This window comes from Guillardia theta (assembly GCF_000315625.1).
Source record: "Guillardia theta CCMP2712 unplaced genomic scaffold GUITHscaffold_27, whole genome shotgun sequence".
Classification (NCBI taxonomy): Eukaryota; class Cryptophyceae; order Pyrenomonadales; family Geminigeraceae; genus Guillardia; species Guillardia theta.
In genome coordinates this window covers 424,576-445,274 of record NW_005434647.1, presented here as the reverse complement: position 1 = coordinate 445,274, position 20,699 = coordinate 424,576, and the positions used below count along the sequence as shown (strand labels likewise).

At 53.5% G+C, this 20,699-nt stretch overlaps 8 protein-coding genes across 8 annotated transcripts; 3 read left to right on the top strand and 5 right to left on the bottom strand.

The window, feature by feature from the left end:
* Positions 1-1,254: 1,254 nt before the first annotated feature.
* Positions 1,255-2,461, bottom strand: GUITHDRAFT_152169 (hypothetical protein). The gene is made up of 3 exons (XM_005834071.1): positions 1,772-2,461; positions 1,484-1,712; positions 1,255-1,433 (listed from the first exon to the last, which is right to left on the bottom strand). Exons 1-3 carry the CDS (start codon positions 2,063-2,065, stop codon positions 1,312-1,314), a joined length of 645 nt encoding a protein of 214 aa, XP_005834128.1. The 5' UTR covers positions 2,066-2,461; the 3' UTR covers positions 1,255-1,311.
* A 2,189-nt stretch (positions 2,462-4,650) lies between these two features.
* Positions 4,651-5,503, bottom strand: GUITHDRAFT_107058 (hypothetical protein; the record flags this gene model as incomplete). Its single annotated transcript, XM_005834070.1, has 3 exons — positions 4,651-4,784; positions 4,835-5,063; positions 5,123-5,503. The coding sequence occupies 3 exons, from the start codon at positions 5,501-5,503 to the stop codon at positions 4,651-4,653; spliced, it is 744 nt and encodes a 247-aa protein (XP_005834127.1).
* Positions 5,504-7,460: 1,957 nt separating this feature from the next.
* GUITHDRAFT_107057 (hypothetical protein) lies at positions 7,461-8,310 on the bottom strand (the record flags this gene model as incomplete). Its single annotated transcript, XM_005834069.1, has 3 exons — positions 7,461-7,591; positions 7,642-7,870; positions 7,930-8,310. The coding sequence occupies 3 exons, from the start codon at positions 8,308-8,310 to the stop codon at positions 7,461-7,463; spliced, it is 741 nt and encodes a 246-aa protein (XP_005834126.1).
* Positions 8,311-10,545: 2,235 nt separating this feature from the next.
* Positions 10,546-10,794, top strand: GUITHDRAFT_54045 (hypothetical protein; the record flags this gene model as incomplete). Its single annotated transcript, XM_005834068.1, has 1 exon — positions 10,546-10,794. A coding segment is annotated over one exon (249 nt), but the record flags the coding sequence as incomplete, so codon positions are not given.
* A 2,252-nt stretch (positions 10,795-13,046) lies between these two features.
* On the bottom strand, positions 13,047-14,173 carry GUITHDRAFT_69898 (hypothetical protein; the record flags this gene model as incomplete). Its single annotated transcript, XM_005834067.1, has 3 exons — positions 13,047-13,248; positions 13,306-13,620; positions 13,851-14,173. The coding sequence occupies 3 exons, from the start codon at positions 14,171-14,173 to the stop codon at positions 13,047-13,049; spliced, it is 840 nt and encodes a 279-aa protein (XP_005834124.1).
* Positions 14,174-16,308: 2,135 nt separating this feature from the next.
* On the bottom strand, positions 16,309-16,843 carry P2_1 (large subunit ribosomal protein P2_1, cytoplasmic). Its single transcript, XM_005834066.1, has 2 exons — positions 16,565-16,843; positions 16,309-16,431 (listed from the first exon to the last, which is right to left on the bottom strand). The coding sequence occupies exons 1-2, from the start codon at positions 16,833-16,835 to the stop codon at positions 16,352-16,354; spliced, it is 351 nt and encodes a 116-aa protein (XP_005834123.1). The 5' UTR covers positions 16,836-16,843; the 3' UTR covers positions 16,309-16,351.
* An 807-nt stretch (positions 16,844-17,650) lies between these two features.
* Positions 17,651-18,012, top strand: GUITHDRAFT_107053 (hypothetical protein; the record flags this gene model as incomplete). The annotated part of the gene is made up of 3 exons (XM_005834065.1): positions 17,651-17,770; positions 17,823-17,886; positions 17,936-18,012. The coding sequence occupies 3 exons, from the start codon at positions 17,651-17,653 to the stop codon at positions 18,010-18,012; spliced, it is 261 nt and encodes an 86-aa protein (XP_005834122.1).
* A 998-nt stretch (positions 18,013-19,010) lies between these two features.
* GUITHDRAFT_107052 (hypothetical protein) lies at positions 19,011-20,354 on the top strand (the record flags this gene model as incomplete). Its single annotated transcript, XM_005834064.1, has 2 exons — positions 19,011-19,933; positions 19,997-20,354. The coding sequence occupies 2 exons, from the start codon at positions 19,011-19,013 to the stop codon at positions 20,352-20,354; spliced, it is 1,281 nt and encodes a 426-aa protein (XP_005834121.1).
* Between the last annotated feature and the right edge of the window lie 345 nt (positions 20,355-20,699).

The window sequence follows — 20,699 nt, the reverse complement described above, 5'->3', positions numbered from 1 at the left end:
GGATCGGACTCCCGGATCATCGGATCGCCGGGCGGCGGCCGGAGGCTGGCGGCGCGGCCCCCGCCCCCGGGCCGGCCGGGCCATCAGTTTCTCTTCAACTTTCGGTCGGAACTCACTAAACCTTCTAGACGAACATCCTATTTGCGGCTGGAGCCATGGCAGCAGGTATTTGATTCATCAAGCGCGAACGATGGCAGAGGGCAACAGGTTCAGGGGGCAGTGTGAATAGTATGAATGGGATTCTTGTTTAGACTCGTTGACCCTAACTAAAGTCTCAACGTTTTGATCGCCTTGGTTTGGTAAAACTCTTCCCTCCCTTGACATGGTTCCTGTTTCCAGTCCTATTTGGTTGATACTGTCCGGAGAGCACGAGGGAAGGGCCTGATCATAAGCAAGAAGAAAAAATACACGGATGTTTGCTCTGCTCCATTCTTTTCAGTATTTGGCTGGTGGTATGAGGTACGGGGAGTGGGCCCCGCCAGGATCTCTCAGGTTGGTTTTCTCTCACTACTATGTCTGTCCTTTGCTGACAACATCATAGACGTCCTGAGCAAGGGGTGAAGAGTCCAGTGGATTCAAACTTTTCAGGATGTCAGCAGAGAGCGTGCCAGGTAGCATCTGTGTGCATGTTATAAAATCCTGCCTAACCTTGTGTTGAAGGTGAGCGGAATATTTGGCCCGAATGGAAGGTTGTCGGGAGAGGAAAAAGATTGCTGGGCAGACGGACTTTGCTCGAGCGATGTTCCATCTTATCCTAGAGTTCTGATGGATTAAAACGAAGAACTGTGGATCGATGAGTGGTGAATTTCTTAAGCTGAGCTTTGTTGACTTGAAAGTTTTGCTTTGACCAATGTGCTGGGGGTTTCATGACAAGAATGGGAAACATGCAAAAACCAGACACAAGGGAACGTGATTGCTTCTTGACTGTCAAGGTGGACAGAAGATGAGGAAGAAGCAAATGAAATCAAACAACCAAGAATCGGTGAAATAGCAGGAAAACTCACTTGGCCCTCCTAGTACCATGAAACTCGAATGAAGGCAAGTGAATGAAACCTTCAATGGAATTCATGATCGAAGATCATCTAAGATTATCTCGTTTGAAGGACGAAAAAAAAATCTCTCCTCTGCGCAATCAGCCAACAAGGGACACTTGCCATCCCCCAGACGTGACGGTAGCGATTCATGAACAGACTCAACGTTCGCAAACACAGTCCAGAATGCAAGCCATAGCGCACATACATCAGATAGAGCAATGAACATCTGTCTTGTTTATTTTACAATATGTGACCTATATGATGGACAGCTAAATGTCTAGTCGTTCTCATCCGCATACGTCCCGCAATCGATGATCTTCAATAGACTCACAGTCCCCTTCGAAAATTGTTTCATCTCATCAGAGAGATTCGCAAGCCTTGTTGGATGAAAGACCGCACCTGCCTTGATGTCACAAAACTATCATCCCATCTCCTCTACATGACCCTACCGAGCTTCGATCGCAGACTCCGGATCGGCTTCCCGTACTGACTCACCGACGGATGCACGCACGACTCGTCGATGGCAGTCAGAACAAGCCTCAGACTGGGGTTCGCCTCCATGGTCGGACAAAAATGATACTCCTTGTCGATCTTTCTCTGCGAGACTACCTCCTCCAAAGACACCCACGACTGGCCCAGCAGCCGGTTGGATAGCTCGTCCTCGATCAGAACCATCACCTGCTCGCAAGCACGCCCCGTCAAGACACTCCAGCCCTCCTAGACCTCAATACACTCACCATGGCATGCCGCATGATGCTGATGTCCTTGATGTTCTCTGCAGGGGTCGAGAAGATGAAGCCCTCTCTCCAGACCGGCCATGTTGTTGACTGTGAGGTGGTCGCAGCGATCTGCGAGAAGTATCCCGGGCAGGAGAACTGGAGGTGGACTCTGGGTTTGATTCTTCCCGAGCGGCCCGCCGGAAAGCGTTTCCCGTCCAACACCACGACGCTGAACAAGAAGCTTCCTGACGCTGCCTGCCCCTCCCCGTCGCTGGAGTAGGTCAAGTCTCCCGACACCGTATCGTACGACATCGCATCGTCGTCGTGGTCAAGATCATTCAAAGGGGAAAACTTTTTCATTGGAGGTACCGCAAGACTAGGCAGAGCCTTTTCGGAGCCGAAGAGGAGGCGTTTCATGGATGCGAAGGCGTGGATAGGGGGAGCAAAGATGTATCACGTTGTGGCTGATCAGTGGCCAACGGAGGGGGACACCAAGAATCAAGACGCGAAGGCAGTAGGTCCCACTGAAAGGACTTTGTGTGGAGTGGTCAGATCCAGATGCTGTACGGAACCAATTGCAGGAGAACGTTCTTCAAAAGAATATCTCTGTTCTCCTCAAGGAGGATCTGACAGATCGGATAGATGTATATGGGCAAGGGGAGGGGGGTGAGGGACAACAGGGAGGTCGAGGAAGGAGGTAGATGAGAGGAGTACAGAAAAGGAGGAATAGTCGATGCTGGGGGGAGGGGCGGAGAAAGGGAGGTGGGGACTGATGTGTTAAGAGTGGGGGGCGGGAGGGGGTTGTGGTGAGGTCATGGTCTGAAGTTGACCGGATGGTTTTTCACCCGTGAGCAGGAAGGGGTGGGTACTACTTTGAAAGCATTGGGGTCGGGGTACTTTGTGACTTCCCAGCGTTGCGACACCTTTGTACAGCAAGAATGGTGAAATGGGGTGGGTACAATTGTGAGGAATGCGGGGTACCTCTTTGATAATGGCATGTTTAGGAGGGTGGGGTAGTACGTTTTTGAAACTCTGGGGGCGGTTGAATACATGGGGAACATTGCAAAGGGGTGGGGAAGATGGGACTGTCTGCAAGGTAATCCCTGAGGGTAGCCACCGGTACCATGGGAGTATGATTTTCTCGAAGGGGTGGGGTCCACATAGATTGGTAGAGGGACATGACTGGGGTGGGCTGCACTTTTGATAGCAAGAGAAGAGGGAGAAGAGGCGAGGGCAGGTAGGGCCGGTAGGCGCAATGTTGGAGCTGTTGTTCCCCCACACGAGGGTGGGGGTAGGGTACTTGAAAAACTATTGTACCTGGTTGATCAGGGTAGGTGGTAGTACGTAAAAGCAGTGGTGTACGGGTTGGGCGACAGGGGGTAGAGGTTGTTTTGATTACATGGTATGTGTGTGTGTGCATAGGGAGATAGGGGGTACTGCTTGGATAAGTAGGGGTGATGACGATAATTTGCGCGTGTTGATGAAGGGGTAGGGTTACCGAAGATAAGTAGAAGGTGCAAGGGGGGTCAAGGGAGCAGAAATACAAGAGGGAGTCGAAAAGACGTGGTTTTGATATGATATGGAAGATTCCTCACCCGAACCACCCCACCCACCACGATCTCATTTTGTGGCAATTTGACTACTTCCACTGCTGTTCTCAAATCGCTACAAGATTGCGACCCTCTATGAAGTGGTGAAGATTCTAGGGTGGGTGTGACGGTCAACGGAGGGGGTAGAAGCCGACGAGGCTGGTGGTCAAACAGGCCTGGGACGGCCCCTCAGTTGGTATGGTGGTGGCTGAAGGGGAACACAGGGGCGTTCCCCTTCAGCAATCGCCTAGGACACTGAAATCACTTGTTTTCAATATTTTTTTTAGGGTCGGAGTACCCCTTCGACGCTCGTCTTCAGTCGGGGAATGGGGGGGTTAGTGGTGGTGGGGGAGGGGGGGGGCGGCGGCGGGGGCGGGGGGGCGGGTAGTGGAACTCAGGGGGTGTCCTTGACCCAGGGGTGATGATCCCTCTCTAACAGAGGGACAAAAGGGGGTGGGGTAGCGATTTGCCCGACACGCCTTGGGAGTCAAATGAAGGTAATCATGTTGGGAAGGTGAAGGGACAGGGACATGCATCGTAGCATGCATGCGCACCGAGTCGCATCCATGGCTGCAAGCCTCACACCTCAACTTGCTGGTGGAAAAAAATGCTACAAAGTGTGATCGGAATCAGAAACCGAAGCTATGATTGCAATGGCGATCAGCTTCTGGACGAGCAGTGAAGCATATAGTGATGCCTGATACGCTCCCAACGAATCACCAATCAGGACTCTAGACTTCCGAAGTTCCGATTCAATGCACGGTATAGCAAAAAGTGGCAAAGACTAGGGTGAAGAAAACAAAGCTTGTATGAACTCCGAAAACAAGAAGAATTGGGGGATGTTGCAAGGAAGGTTTGTTGATGATGTCATAACAAAGGAGATAAGTGAAGATCAGCTCTGATCGTACCAGACGCGAAGGAGAAGTTCAACCGGGATCCGTGGTGAAGAGATATGAGAGGGAAGAAAACCCGCGAACCTCGATGAAAAGATCGAGATTAAAAATATCTATCAAACAATGAGCAATGTTATCAACTTAGCGATGACGGCAAGCTGGGTGTATAACTGTGGTATCCTGTTGACTTCACATGATAAAGGAGTCAAAAGATCGGAGTCCATCTTTGCCATTAGAAAGACATGGACAACAACTTGGATGTTTGTATTCTGGGTTGATATTTGCACAGATATTGATTTGGTGCAGACACACGTGAATCAAACAAAAACTCGCCGTACTTGTAGGCACTCCCAAATGCTTCACGATTCACACTTGCCAACGACTTCTAGCTTGTGCCTGCGGGCAATCTTCATGCCTAGTCGTCCTCATCTGCATACGTCCCGCAATCGATGATCTTCAATAGACTCACAGTCCCCTTGCAGTCCACTTGGTTCATCTCATCTGCAAGGTCTGCCACCAGCCTTGTCCTGGTTGGATGAAAGACCGCACCTGCCTTGATATCACAAAACTATCATCCCATCTCCTCTACATGACCCTACCGAGCTTCGATCGCAGACTCCGGATCGGCTTCCCGTACTGACTCACCGACGGATGCACGCACGACTCGTCGATGGCAGTCAGAACAAGCCTCAGACTGGGGTTCGCCTCCATGGTCGGACAAAAATGATACTCCTTGTCGATCTTTCTCTGCGAGACTACCTCCTCCAAAGACACCCACGACTGGCCCAGCAGCCGGTTGGATAGCTCGTCCTCGATCAGAACCATCACCTGCTCGCAAGCACGCCCCGTCAAGACACTCCAGCCCTCCTAGACCTCAATACACTCACCATGGCATGCCGCATGATGCTGATGTCCTTGATGTTCTCTGCAGGGGTCGCGAAGATGAAGCCCTCTCTCCAGACCGGCCACGTCGTTGACTGTGAGGTGGTCGCAGCGATCTGCGAGAAGTATCCCGGGCAGGAGAACTGGAGGTGGACTCTGGGTTTGATTCTTCCCGAGCGGCCCGCCGGAAAGCGTTTCCCGTCCAACACGACGACGCTGAACAAGAAGCTTCCTGACGCTGCCTGCCCCTCCCCGTCGCTGGAGTAGGTCAAGTCTCCCGACACCGTATCGTACGACATCGCATCGTCGTCGTGGTCGTTCTTTCTGATAGGAGGCACCGCAAGACTAGGCAGAGCCTTTTCGGATCCGAAGAGGAGGCGTTTCATGGATGCGAAGGCGTGGATAGGGGGAGCAAAGTTGTGGAGTCTAGGAGGTCACGTATTTTGCAGCAGGACCGCTGGAAAGAACTTTATGTGGATCAATGACAATCAGATTGTTCACGGAACTAAATGCACGAGAAAGTTCTTCGAATGAAATACATGTTGTCGTCAAGGAGGATGGCTCAGTATATCGGGGGGAGTGGACGAGAGCAAGAAGGTAGAGTAAGGAGGTAGAGTGGAGGAGTACAGACGAGGAGGCCTTCGAATGGTTGGTGGCGGGATGGAGGGGTAATTGGGATGGATGGGTCAGAAAGAGCGGGGTTGCACCCACAATCAGGTATTTTCTAGGGTGGGGTAGTACGTTTTCGAAACTTTGGTGGTGGTGTAGGGGGGGGGGGTCGCTCTTTACTGATATCTTTCAATTACTCATTTTATTGCGACCCCTCGGCGGTCGAAGCCTCTTTGCTCCTTTTAATTGTTCCAAATTCCGTGAAGGTGTCCGTCGCTCCCCAGGGGCAAAACCCGCTCCTAGTCAAACTGAGTACACTCCTGACACATCAGTCCGTCTCGAACCCTGAAAACGTTTCAAACGATCTCGCCAACAATGCATGCACTGCGGCAAAGGTGCCTGGCTCCTCGCTCAGTATCCCTCCTTCCACTCCCTTTTCTCCTCTTGTATCATCTCTCACCTCCCCTCCTGATGACTTCATCTGCTTACGATTATTAGTCGTGTCTTGTCCAGGGCTCCCTCTTACCTTTCTATCTACCCCAACTTATGTTGTCTGTGTCTTATTTGTCATCTCATCATTCATACCAAAGTGCTACACCCCAATTCCTCAGTGTGACGTTTCTTTTACCATTGACATCGCCGCGCAGTTCCCTGTGCTATCAGTCACAGCGCTATCAGTCTGTGGGTCTTCAATCTCTTCAGACATGGGTGCACCTCCCTCTTGGCTCCGATTTCTTCTCAATATGATTCCCAGGTTCTGGTACCAAGTAATATTCGAATATGAACAAAACTGTTTGCGCACCCCAAGGTCCACCCATGCAATCTTGTCCTGTAACATTGCATCAAGTTCCGTGGTACAATCTCTTCCCCTTGTCGAAGTACCCCCCGTTCTCGGCAAATCCTGTCAATCCAGTTCCACCTCCGGCGGGCCACTCGAAATCGCCTTCTCCTGCCTCTATTCTCTGCTAGCACGTAGCACTCCCTGCCCATTCTGAACGGATTGGTACGAATTCACATTTTCCATGACTTACTCCTTGTCCTTCGGCCAGAGAATGCAGTCCATCATCCACCGCCATTCTCTTCTTGAAATCATTGCCCTCTCGGTCACCTCGTATTGCGGGGATGGATGCTGTGCTGAATATCTTCAGAACTAGGTTCTGACAAGCATCCGAAGTTCCTCCAAACGCGGGAAGTTCACGAGTCAGGGTCTGCGTCTCATCGAGTTGTTGTGAACCAAGCAAAGCCTGCAAGTCTAAGGTTGTTGGCTGGAGCTTAGCCAGATGCCTTGAGCGTTGGATAACCAGCGGTTTAGGTCACGTGTCTCAAAATAGGAGAAGAGGCATGATGTTGCGGTATTGCAATGAAAGGGAATGTGCAGTGGAAGGCATGTTGGGTGGAGCGAGGAGAAACGTGTAAAAGGAGGCTGTGAGATTGTTCTTCCTTCTACTGGCATTGGGAAAATATTGAAGTTGATTGGAAGGTCGGTCTTAAAGTCCTGAATAATGCTGGTGGGAAAGGGACTGTGAAAGTGCTGTAACTAAGCACAAACAAGGAAGAATCAAAGTCAGCTGATTAGATCGTTTCATTCTGGGGTCATATTTGCACAGATATTGATTTGGTGCAGACACACGTGAATCAAACAAAAACTCGCCGTACTTGTAGGCACTCCCAAATGCTTCACGATTCACACTTGCCAACGACTTCTAGCTTGTGCCTGGCAAGCAATCTTCATGCCTAGTCGTCCTCATCTGCATACGTCCCGCAATCGATGATCTTCAATAGACTCACAGTCCCCTTGCAGTCCACTTGGTTCATCTCATCGGCAGCACCAGACCTTGTTGTCCTGGTTGGATGAAAGACCGCACCTGCCTTGATGTCACAAAACTATCATCCCATCTCCTCTACATGACCCTACCGAGCTTCGATCGCAGACTCCGGATCGGCTTCCCGTACTGACTCACCGACGGATGCACGCACGACTCGTCGATGGCAGTCAGAACAAGCCTCAGACTGGGGTTCGCCTCCATGGTCGGACAAAAATGATACTCCTTGTCGATCTTTCTCTGCGAGACTACCTCCTCCAAAGACACCCACGACTGGCCCAGCAGCCGGTTGGATAGCTCGTCCTCGATCAGAACCATCACCTGCTCGCAAGCACGCCCCGTCAAGACACTCCAGCCCTCCTAGACCTCAATACACTCACCATGGCATGCCGCATGATGCTGATGTCCTTGATGTTCTCTGCAGGGGTCGAGAAGATGAAGCCCTCTCTCCAGACCGGCCACGTCGTTGACTGTGAGGTGGTCGCAGCGATCTGCGAGAAGTATCCCGGGCAGGAGAACTGGAGGTGGACTCTGGGTTTGATTCTTCCCGAGCGGCCCGCCGGAAAGCGTTTCCCGTCCAACACGACGACGCTGAACAAGAAGCTTCCTGACGCTGCCTGCCCCTCCCCGTCGCTGGAGTAGGTCAAGTCTCCCGACACCGTATCGTACGACATCGCATCGTCGTCGTGGTCGTTCTTTCTGATAGGAGGTACCGCAAGACTAGGCAGAGCCTTTTCGGATCCGAAGAGGAGGCGTTTCATGGATGCGAAGGCGTGGATAGGGGGAGCAAAGATGTATCACGTTGTGGCTGATCAGTGGCCAACAGAGGAGGACTCAAGGAATACAGATCGGGCTCAAAGGGACCGCTGCAAAGAATTTTATGTGCAGCGTTGCCAGCCCACTGGAAGACAAAGTCCTCGCGAAGAGAAGAGCGAAAATATAGACAGGAATGTGAGGAGGATTCAAAAGAGGAGGAGGGAGGATGGAAAGGGCAATGGAGGAGAGGTGAGAGGGGGGGGAGAGGAGGGGAGAGGGGCAAAGGGCAGGGCGAAGGGCAACAGACAGTCGTAATTTCAAAGGTTCGATCCGGAAGTTGATTTGTAGCTATGGGGGTACGTAGGGAACAGGAACGGTATTTCTGTACTAGTCAGAAGGACCCCCTGTCAGAGGATCATTGTGGTACCATAGAGGACTGGGGACCCCCCCCCCCCACCCGGCTCAAGGAGTCACTGGACTCGAGTGGCGGGGGTGGACTCCGGGAGTGGGACTCCGGGGTAGCAGTGCTTGGATTGACTCTTGGTGTGCGGAGGGGGTTGATATGCTATAAAGCAGGGGTAGTCAACCTAGAGGGGGTGGTCATCGGATGAGAACCATGAGGGCCCGGGTGGCCGTAAGTTAATTAACATCCGCAGGGAACTTGAAATCGCTTGATTTCAGGTACTGGCAAAACAAAAACTTGACCCGGGCCCGGCCTTGACCGTACGAACTTCGGAAACAAGCGGCGGCGAGTGACAATTATAAGCTAAAACCGGTTTAAGCTGAATGATACCCCGCGGTCGGGAGGCAGCCGCTCGGACTCCCGGAGGCTGAGTGCTGTTGAACAGGCCGCACGGTGCCACGGCCTCGTGACTCGGCGCCTCGGGGCCACACTGTGACAGTAAGCGGCAGTCACCGGTTCAACGCTCAGGGGGCCAGCCCGGCCGCGCTCAGGCTGGCAGTGACCCCCGGGCCCCGGGCCGTGACTCGGGCCGGGCGCGGCAGGGGCCGGGCCCGGGCCGTGTGACACTCAGGCCTGAGTCCCGGCGCGGCAATCAAGTTTCAATGAGCTCATCATCTTTACTCAAAGTTAAGTTAGTAGGTCTCTCTTTACTATCACTCAAACTGTTATACTAAAACTCGGATCAGTACGAGTCTGAGGACAATTAGGAGAGTCGACTCACTGAGTCAGGCCCTGAGACACATAGGACGGTTGCTCTCTGAGTTCTCTGAGTTCAATTTTTACCGTGACCGGGCCCGCCGGCGGCCGCGGGGTGCCCGGCCGCGGTGACGGGCCGCATCACAAGTTGACCCCACACCGCCGGGAAGTTTATCGGCCGACTGACTCGGCGCCGCGGCGCGGCGCCGCCGGACCCATTAGAGGCGGCCCCGGGTGGCTGCCTGAGGCGGGTCTCAGTTCGGATTGCTTTGACATGGCAGCGGACGTAACTATGGTGGCATTGCTGCTGCTCGTTGGCGGGAGCCTGTCGAGCGACATGAGGGAACGGAGCTATGAAAGGTCAACATGTACAGGAGACGTCGCTCCTCTGCTGGCCAGGTTAAAGGACTTGCAGCTGAGGTCTCCGAGCTGTGGAACAGACGCCATGCTGCTGCGAGGGGGAGGGAAGGGCAGGAGCAAAGCCAGGCACCTGGGACGATCGAAGGAAGGGGTGAGGGGACGGCTGAACAAACATACTTTCCCGCATCTGAAACGTGGGTCCGACCACATATCAGCTCAGCTTGCCTTGAGGGAGGACAATGTCACGAAGTTGGATGATACCATGCAAGATGATTCAGATCCAGTGATGGATGAGAGGAAGTTCTATGCGAAGCCCATCAGCACCTACGATGATCCTTCGTTCGAGTCTGTCAGCTCGGTAGAGGCAAAAGAAAACCACAGAAGGATATTCAAGTGGGCCAAGTCAACCGGAGAGGAGTTGCCCCCGAAAGGCATCGTGCCACTGACGTACATGGGGAGCAAGAAGTTTGGCGTGATTCAAGTGTCTCAAACTTACATGGGGAAGCCCCTGAAGATATACAGAAGAGCCAGAGACCCGAGAGACGGCATCATATGGGGATGGGGTGCAAACTACGACGGCCAACTTGGGATAGCGAATGGATGCAAGATAGACCGGTGAGCTCATGCGCAGGCGGTGCTTGTTGAGGGGGTGGTTGGTTACGGGGACTCACATGCTCTCAGATGGACCCCGACACAGCAAGTGTTCATCCCTGATGGCGGGGTCAGGGCCATAGCAGCGGGCGAGGCGCACTCGCTGTTTTTGATGGACGACGGGAGCGGGATAGCTTGCGGGTTGAACTCTCACGGTCAGCTGGGGGATGGAACTTTCGAGACTCGGAGGGAGGCTGTCAGGATTGCAGATTTTGATGGGGCAGCTGTCGAGCTGGCGGCAGGCAGCACGCATTCCATGGCGCTGCTCGAGGATGGGAGCGTCATGTGTTGGGGCTCCAATGCCACAGCTCAACTTGGGCCAGCGCTGAACGTGCAGGATTGTTCGATGTCTGCTGAGAAGGATGTCGATGCTATTTTGAAGGCGACCGGGTATGTGCGGATATGGTGGAGATGATGGAGATAGATGATGGAGATAGTGTTGAGATGTGTTGTGTTGCTTGTGATTGGCAAGTGGTGGAATGATTTCCATTTCCAGTTGCGAAGACATCGCGCCAGAACGCCGAGCAATCCTCATCCAGTTTTTGATGGAAGAAACAAATTATACTGAATTGAATGAGAAGATCAAGAGCACCGACATCAAGGTGATCGGATCGTTCGAAAACTTTCCTCACATCGCGTCTGACATGTTCTGTCTGTACAACCCTCCTTCGAATTTTGCACTTGCAGACTCCTCTTCGACAAAGAAGAACGGCATGGCGAAAGGCGTCAGCATCAAACTCGGTCACAAGGCCGGTGACCTCGACTCGACACTCGATGCTGGAAGGAATGACTTTATCATAGGTCATGATGTCTCAACAAGGATTCAATGATCAGCCCGTCGTCACCATCGCCGCAGGGTCTACATTCTCACTTGCGGTGACCTCTACCTCTTTGACTCCCCCGTCACTGCCTCAGTCCTGACGCGAGTGCTGAAAGGCTACGACTGAGGGGAGGATCTTTCAATGGGGGAGCTTGCCATGGGAGGAGCAGATCTTCCGCGACCCTGAGCACGTGCGGGGAGTGTCGGGCTCCGTCAAGGGGTTTGCGGTAGGAGGGCAGCACTGTCTAGCGGTCATGAAGGACGGAGCTCTGTTTGCCTGGGGGTGCAACGACGAGGGTCAGTTGGGTGACGGTTGTCAAGTAGCTCGCAAGGAGGCGGTGAAACTACCTCTTTCTTCCGTCCTTTCAAGGTTGACGCTGGTCCCCTTGCCAGGTCCGCGTGTTTGCTAGCGGCGTTCGCCACGCGGCTGCAGGAGAGTCGTTCTCAGTCTCGCTCATGGAGGACGGCTCCGTCCTCTGGTGGGGACGCAACGGCCTCAACACCACGACGTGCTCTAGTTTGTACTTGCCCGCTCCTCTTCCTCACTTCTCCCCCAGGGTGCCCACCAGGGTTGAAGGGATTCCTGCCCGTTCGGTTGCAATCGCTGCAGGGAAGGAGGGCAATGTGCTCGTCCTATCAGAGGAAGGACATCTGTTTACGTGGGGAGGTGGGTTCGATCTCCTGTCCTGCTGTGCTGCCGCAAATCTGCCGTCCCCCCCTCCCCCCCTCAACTCTTCTCGTTTGCCCCCCTCCTCCCCTTTCTCCCCTCCAGCCGTAGCTGTCAGCAAGATTCGACCGCTGCCTCCACCCTCTCTTACTGACTTTCGGTTCTCCCCATCTCCAGATAATGTCAGAGGGCAGTGTGGTGTGGGTAAGGACACCCGCAAGGGGCCGAGCTTCATAGCGAACCCAGTGAGGATCAAGAAGATTCCAGAAGAGGTGAGAGGGTTTGTGCTCGAGCCTCGAGGAACTGACACAGGGCTATCGGCAGATCGTCGCCATGTCATGCGGCCGCCAGCATTCATTAGCCATCACGAGACAGATCGGATAAAGGAGGGGAGGGCCACGGGGCCCGTCACTTGCCTTCCGTTAATGTCTCCGGAAGCTCGTTGGTCTGTGAGTTCAACCAAGGGGGCAGATGCCCAAGGGACTTCAGGCTCCACCAGGGCTCCGGCTCCTCCTCCACCACCTTCTCCTCGGGCTGGCTGGTTGTGAACATGGGGAAAGAAGATTTTGGCTTCTTGGAGAGCTTCGCCACCTGCTCCTTCAGCTGGCGGTTCTCCTCCAGCAAGGCGTCCCGCTGCCTCAAAGCTTTCCAAATGTCCACCTGGCCCTGGCCCTTGACAAGATCCGCGTTCCTGTTCTTACGAACCAGGTCCTCTGCCGTCCGGATCTGATCGGGGTTGAGCTCACAGCCCGTCAGCTCCACTTCTGCGAGCATCATCGTGGTCAAGGGATGCAGGAGAAGTTGGAGGGAGGATGGGAGGGTACCGATGAGCGTGTCGTTGAGGAAGAGGGCGGATATCAATCTCTCGCATTCCCCTTGGAACTTGTTCCCCCAGAGCTTCAAGACCTTCAACGTCGTGTTCATCTGCCTAGACTTCAGCCGCACGTTGTCATCATCACCAGTGCTCTCGTCGTTGTCAATCCCCCCTCTCCTCTCCTCTCCTCTCCTCTCCTCTCCTCTCCTCTCCCCTACTCCCCTCCATCCTTCCCGCCCCCTTCCTCCCTCTTCCTTGTCTTAGTCATCATCAATCATCTTCGACATCGCATCTTACCCGAATGCCATCAGCAATGAATTCAAACCCTCGAGCACAGATCCTGTTGGCTCCAAGGTCCAGCTTGAGCAACGTGGTGTTGGTAGCCAGCGCTCTGCACATGCTCGTGCCCCCTACATCCCCTATCATGCACCCGTACATATCCAACGTCTGCAGCGAGGAGTTCTGTCCCAGGCTCAGGGTGAAATGCTCCACAACATTCGAGTCCTGGTCCAACGTGTCATTCCTCTACCATCCACTTGTCTCATCTCTCACCAGCTGGATGTTGCTGATGTTGAGGTGCCTCAGGTTGGAGCACAGCGCCAGCTCGTCGGCAAGGACGCGGATCCCGTCGTTCTGAAAGTCGTTCCTTGAGATGTCGAGGTGCGTCAGGTTGGCTGACATGCGGATCAGATTCGCGATGCTGGGGGCTGAGAAGTCAGACAGCGAGTTCTCGCTCAAGTTCAGCCAGGAGATGGGCTGATGGGGCGTGTGCACCAAACTCTCGATGATGGCATTCGCACCCTCATCGCGAATGAGGTTAACCGAGATATCCAGCCCCACAAGGCTGCAAGGAGAATGAGAACGAGGCCCGGAAAAGGAAGAGGAAGAGGAAGAGGAAGAGGAAGAGGAAGAGAGAGAGGGAGAGGGAGAGGGAGAGGGAGAGGGAGAGGGAGAGGGAGAGAAGATGTGGGAGGGAGTTGGCGGTCATGGTGATGTTGGGGACGGCGCTGGTGCGAGGAGGAGGGATGAGGAGGAGGGAGGGAGGTGAAACTAAAGCAGGCGCCTCTAACTTACCTGGTCTTGCTGTCCAAGACGGTTGAAAGGTAACCCGCCCCCCGAGATCCCAGCGAGTTTTCAGCCAGGTCCAACTTGCGGATGGAGGGGCAGCCCTTGATCCCCGCAGCCAGCTCCTTGACCGACAGGTCCGACAGCAGGTTGGTTGAGAGGTTCACAGTGCGCAGCGTAGTGTTGAGGGCAAGGGCGTCGGCGATGTGGGGGATGTGGGAGTCTTGAAGCCCGGCACTGGACAGGTTGAGCTCTCTGACCCTGGGATCGTTGTTGAGGACGAGGTTGGAAACTTTGTCCAGGAACTCGGGATCTCTGGCGTCGGTCGGCATCCGGCGAGCCTCGTAGTCAGCCTGGCTGTTGAATCCGAAGGAGGTGATGGCGTCCATCGGCAGCGTCTCGAGCTCGTCATCAACGACGAGGGAGGAGAGGGTAGCTGCGTTCAAGATGCTCGGGCGAGGCTTGTCGTGAGCCCTATGGGTGAACTTGTTCTCAATCCCTACCTGCAGCATGAGCTGGGATTGTGTTTCGCTCGCGCTGCGCGCGGACGATGCTGATGCCACTGACTTGTGCTCAGCATGCGAAGCAGGCCTGCTGCCCGCATTGGACCTGCTCCCCTGAGATCCGACTGACATGGGCGGCATCCTCCCGTTGGCGAGATGTAGTGGGACTTCGCTGGTTCCCTTGTCCTCCTTGAGATCCTCCAACACTTTCCTCAGCTTCCCCTACCCGTTCTTCGTCGTACCTTTCTTCTTATCCTCTCTCCTCTCCTCTCCTCTCCTCTCCTTCCTACCTCATCGTTCCTCTCCCTCCCGCTTGCCTGCTTCTTGGTATCTAGTCTCCTCTCTCCGACATTTTCCTACTACCCCTGTTTTGCAAGACTCAAGTTTGACCTAACCCCCGTTTTTTACCAGAATAGTACCCGTATTCTGGGGTAGCTACACCCCCACCCTGTTTTGCGCTTGTCTCTTCAGTGAGGATGCGAGCGGACTGTTCAGGAAGAGAAAGAGGAATGGAAGGAGGAAGGGCAGGCAAGGCAGAAGAGGAGGGGAGGAGGCAGGGGAGGAGGCAGGGGAGGAGGCAGGGGAGGAGGCAGGGGAGGAGGCAGGGGAGGAGGCAGGGGAGGAGGCAGGGGAGGAGGCAGGGGAGGAGGCGCCGAGGAGAGCAGTCGAGGGGAGGGGAGATTCCGTTGATGGTTCGTGGAAGTGAAAACTAGGATGTGGAGTTTCAACAGAGCACACCGGCCATTGTCCAAGCACCTAGAAGGATAGAATGAAAGCTGCGAAGAGGAGTTTTGGGAAAACGTACCCTTGCTGTACTTGTAAAGTAGTGTGCACATTGTTTCACAGAAGCAGCAAAGGCTCTGCTGGTACAATTGACAAGATATTGTTGTTGTCCCTTCCCCCTTCCTTGTTTCATTTATTTTGGATGCTTCTGGATGAAGATGGGAAACAAGGTTCAGATCACATAGAAGTTTTGTAGATTTAGCCATACCATGATCGTTAACAAGGATGTTCGCAATGTCATCAACATGGCTAGATTCAACAATCGCTCTCATGATACAAGATCCGCAGCATATAAGTATCTTATGACTTCAATCTGAGTGATGCAACAGGCTTCACGCCAGCTGTCGCGCCATGATGTTCTTCAGGTTCGCCTCAGGACGACCCGGTAAGAACGACAAGTCTTCATGACAGCACTGTGTGGAGGTGTTGAGTACTGATGACAACTTGCTTTTCAGTCCAATTGTTCTCGTACCCCAAGAGCTTCTATCACGATCTCGACACTGGAGCGTACGAGACTGGGTATGGAGGGTACTACCCTCGAGACGCGGACGGAACTCCCTGGGTGCTGCCAGGCGACGAAGGTGAGGGAGAGAGGAAAGGAGGAGGATGGTCAGCGGGGTGGATGGCGATGGTTTTAGCGATATGATTGTGGAGCAGGTTACACGTCCGTGACCGGGTTCCTCGGCGGTCCTTGCGATCCAACCTCGTCTCCTGCCCTCATGTGCTAATCTTGTAAACTATCGAACATAAATCCCACCTCTCAGAATCATTCTCCGTATCTACACGCTGTTTGCTCCACAAGATGATTGCTCAGATACAACCTTAGGGCACACACAAACCAAATGTCTGTCTTACATCCCATCGGCTCGCTGCCATCTGCCCTACAGTCAATGGAGCCACTCCCTGCGCACGTGCTACACGATGTTCTACACAACTGATACCAAGACCGTATCGCAACTGCTGCCAGTTTCAGAGCTAAGCGAAGGATGCGTTGTCCCGTCCTCATCTCGTTTCCTGCCATCGCCGTTCCAAGGCAAGCTCCTTTCCAGGAGTTCCCATCCTCTTTCGATTCAAAGTAAAACCAGCTGTTAATCATCAGTCTGTTGCAAGAAGCGAATCCCTGATGCCGTCCTCTCCCCGGTGGCTGTTTCCGCTCCAACTTGAACCTCCCGTCATCCAGCTCGAGTTTTGAGGAATTCATTGTTACCAATAAAATCGTTACCCTTAATCGAAAAGTGAGAAGCCCATATCCTCCTCCTCCTCTGGCTCTGGCTCAGGTGCCTTCTTAGCACCTCCACCACCACCTGAAATGCCTTCAAGTCAGCCGAATAAAAAGAAAGTTACAACATCCCGAAGGGCAAGGCAAAGAGACCAAGCAAGATCGTCAAATAAACATCACACAACAGCTCGTTTCTTGTTGTAGACATATCAATTTACCTGCGCTAGCTGCTGCCGCCGCCGGTGCAGCACCGCCGCCGCCGCCGCCGCCGCCGCCGCCGCCGCCAACACTGCCCATCTTTCCCTTGCCATCCTTAATCAATGCCTCCACCTCCTCAGCGCTCTTTCCCCCGAGAGACTCGACGATCTTGTCAATGGCTCCATCATCGATGTTGGCCTCTGCTGCCTGGAGAACCTTCTTGACGTCGGCGGCAGAGGGGTTGGCGTTGCCGCCGAGGACGCACAGCATGTAGGCCGCTACGTGCTTCATGGCCAGCGCTCTAAGGTCGGCTGCACGCGCTCCCCAGATCCTTTTTTCTCCTTCACCCCCTACCCCCATCTTTGTCTTCAATACATGGGGTGATTGATATCACCGGTCATAGGAATGTAACCCCGTTTACTGATATTGAAAATAAGGGGTAATGAATAGACCCCTACCTGGTATTTTTGTTTGAATTTTTCAGGGTATTTCAACAGCACCGGTGGATCAAAGGACCATGTAAAACTATGGTGATAGCAGGGGTGGGCAATGACTGACCGCTGTGTCGTTACAAATGCAACGGAAACACGAAGGGGCGAGACATGTCGGCGGGTTGTAGCCAGAAACAGCAGTGCGAGTTAGGGAGCGATGGCAGCACGATTAGCAAAGGAAAAGAGCAACATTGCATGATTCTTGATACTTTTGTCATTATGTTGCTCCTTAGACTTGCAACACGCCTGATGCTTTCCATGACGAAACGTGTCGACTACCCTCTAGACATCCTGGTACTTGAGAAGAAACTTTTGGTGAAGAGTTTTAGTCAAACACCGAATCGAGTCATACAAGATCAGGCACAACAATGAACTCAAAGTCATAATTATGCGTTAGGTCGTTCTCTGAAAACATGATATGGTGCAAAATAAGATAGTATTCACAACTTAGTGTGCACAACCCGCTTCGCCGTGTTGATTCGTGAAACAGGGTTAACTTCTATTTGCCCACCGATCAGCGAGGATTCCAACCTGTAATATAATCATCCATGTAAATGCAATGTTTGTCCTGAGCTTCTGCGTTCTCAGGTGTACAGATAGCTAGACCGAACAGAAATGAAGCTTGATTCGAAAAACTTCTACACGTACGGTTTCGTTGGCGGTCTCTTGATACTTCTTGCCATCATGCTGGCTGTTACACCAACTCCGGAATGGATGGAAGGAAGCGGAGACGAGGTGATGGTCTACCTCATCGTTGTGAACAACCCGTGGTGACGATTGCTTTCAGATTCGACTTGGAGGTCCCAACACGCAGCGAGAGGATGATCAAAAACCAGTTTACCCGTGGAAAGGTTTGTCATATCACCATGACATTGTCGGCGCTGAAGTCATGGCTTGCAGTGAAGGCAGAGGAGTCGCAAGAAGACGAGGCTGAGGGTAACGAAGGGCAACAGGGCGAAGGTGAAGAAGGTGATTGAAGCATCAGGTGCATGTTTGCATACCTTGAGCTGACGATGCCATGCAGAAGTGAGCAAGAAGAGATATAAGGGGGGTGAAATCCTGTCACAAATGGGGAAACATAGAGCAGAAACTCATCGATCTCACGGTCTGAGGGCTTCACCTTCATCCCTCAGGGTGATGTCACTGCCCTCTTGTCTCGATTTTCCTGTAACCCAGAACTTGTCGATACGCAGATTGTGAGACATAGACATCGGACTTTCTACAATGAAGGCGATAAGCTTATCCGCACAGGGGAGTAAGGCGTGCTAACTTCCGGGCGTGGCAAATCGAGCGGCAGAAGTACCGAGCAGTGAAAGTTTCACCAGGCGCTGGCTCAGACGCAGAAAACGTACTGGGCTTTCGGCCACCGTACGAAAGAAGCCTTGGGCATGTGAAATTTTAGTGACTTAAGCAAATTCCTGCATTATAAACCATCTACTAGTTTGTTCACTTGAACTTCCTGGACTTTGACGGTAAAGAAAGACCTCACCGCTCACATGAGACGGCTGTTCAAGCCTGACCGTGGCAATGCGGCGCTGCCCGAGCAGGTCTGCCATCCGAGTGACTGTGACATTATCATAGTATGCGGCCACCGCGGGGGGTACACTGTGCCCGGGCCCGGCGTCCGATCACCATGGCGTCCGTCACGAGTCACGCGGCCACGCCGGTGGCACTCCCGGGGGCCCGGCGGCGGCCTCAGCGCCGGAGAGCCGAGTCAGCGGCCGGGCGGCTGCCGCGTCACTGCCGACTCGGCGGGATGGCGCCACACTGCCCGCCAGGCTGCCTGATTCGTGACCAGTTCAGTCACACTGATTTACTAGCGGCGGCGTTCCGAAGTTCACTTACCGTACCGGGCCGGGCCGGGCCGCCGGGCGGGCCGCGCTGGCCCGGCAGCGCGGCCGGGAGTCCGACTGCGAAAAGTGATCGTTACAGAAATTGTAGCGTGCATAACGGAGAGTCTGAAGAGCCGTGCGCCATGGCACTGCGGGAGGGGGTGGTGCTCAAGGGGGCGATGGCGCTCTTTGCCATGTCGCTTCTCGTCCTCCTCCAGGTGAAGAGGAGCATCGATACTCAGGCTCCCCGCACACAGCTCGTTCAACAGGAAGAGAACTGGGACGAAGGTTATCTGCATGACATGATTCAACAGAACCAGGGGCAGGTCGGTGATCAGTCCAAGATGGACAGAATCAACTCCTTGCTCACAAAAGCAGTGACTCTGATGAATGGTCTCAAGCGTCAAGACCGTCCGCAGTTGAACGAGGCACAGCAGGAGGGAGCGGCACCTGAGCAGCCCAAGGAGGTCGTGTACGTCGAGCAGCCGAAGTGGGAGCTCAATGAACCATCCAAGGAGAGGCTGAGGAAGTATGCGATGATGGAGAAGCAGTCGGAGCTGCCTGCTTGCTTCAAGCTCAACAAGTTCTCGGATGAAGAGGTTGCGCTTGCGAAGAGAAGGTTGGAAGAGGCCACGCACAATCTGGCGCTGGAGTATCCAAACTGGTCGCACGACCAACTCATTGGGGGGAAAGGGCAGGATGGAGTATGGCGCTACGATCGTGGACCTCCCTACGTGCAGCGGCTCACCATGTTCTCAGGCCCGGGGGTGAACTCAGTTGGGAATGGAAACCTTGTTCGCAAGATTCTTGGACTGAAGCTTGCGTTTGGTGGGTCGTGCGACCTGCGTTCATGCCAACGTGGAATGCAAGGGAACAGCTATATCGGGGACTTTGACGGGGCGCAGTTCCGCTTCTTCTATCGCAATGCATGCTCTACCCTCGTGATCCCTCCTCTCTCTAATGGTGCTGGGCCTGTCTTGGACGACAAGGGCGTCTACAGGCTATATCGTTACCTGAAGGAAGGTTATAACACGCTGGTAGTGTGCGGAGGGACATCTTCAATCTTGTGAGTTTGATATCAACACGTCTTGCCTTCTTTCTGCCTTCTTTCTTACACCTCTTCGAACAGGTTCATCAATCAGAACATCGCTAGCGTCGATGGTGGGTTTGAGCTTGAGCCGGGATGGGTCGACGGCCCTTACGAGGCTCAGTCTGCGCAGAGGGCCAACACTCCTTTTGCTGCTCTTCCTGTCTCTCTGCCTGGTCCGGAGACCTCCGTCACTGGCGTCCAGCTCTCCTCCCTCCCCCCGAACGCCATCAGCTACTACGAGGCTGAGGACGTGTCGGTAGTTTTCGAGATCCCCATGGGACAGGGGAGGATCATTTACCTCGGTTACGATTATTCCGAGCCCATCATCCCCTGGGTGCATACCCTCACTGCCGCCACCATGTTCAACGATTGGGACTTCAAAGGGCCTGCTCCATGAATGGATGACCGCGCTGTAGTTGTTAATATTGATTTCAAACCTTCTGCAAAACAAATAGCATAAAAGATATCCTGTGCAAGCTCAAGATGTTGCCTGTGTTTTCATAATGAGCAGATTAATCTGCCTTGGTCATGGAGCGTCAGGAACGAAGTTGACTCGCACTCGAGCTTGTATCACGCAACTGCCACTCCCAGCTCCGTTGGCAGCTTGCCCCGTTTGTTACTCCGGCCCCGACTTTACATTTCGTTCAAATTTTAATGGTTTCAAGTCGAAAACTTCCAACTGTTGACACCTCCTCGCCAACCTTTGTACCTCGTTTCTCACAGGCAACCCGAATGAAAAATA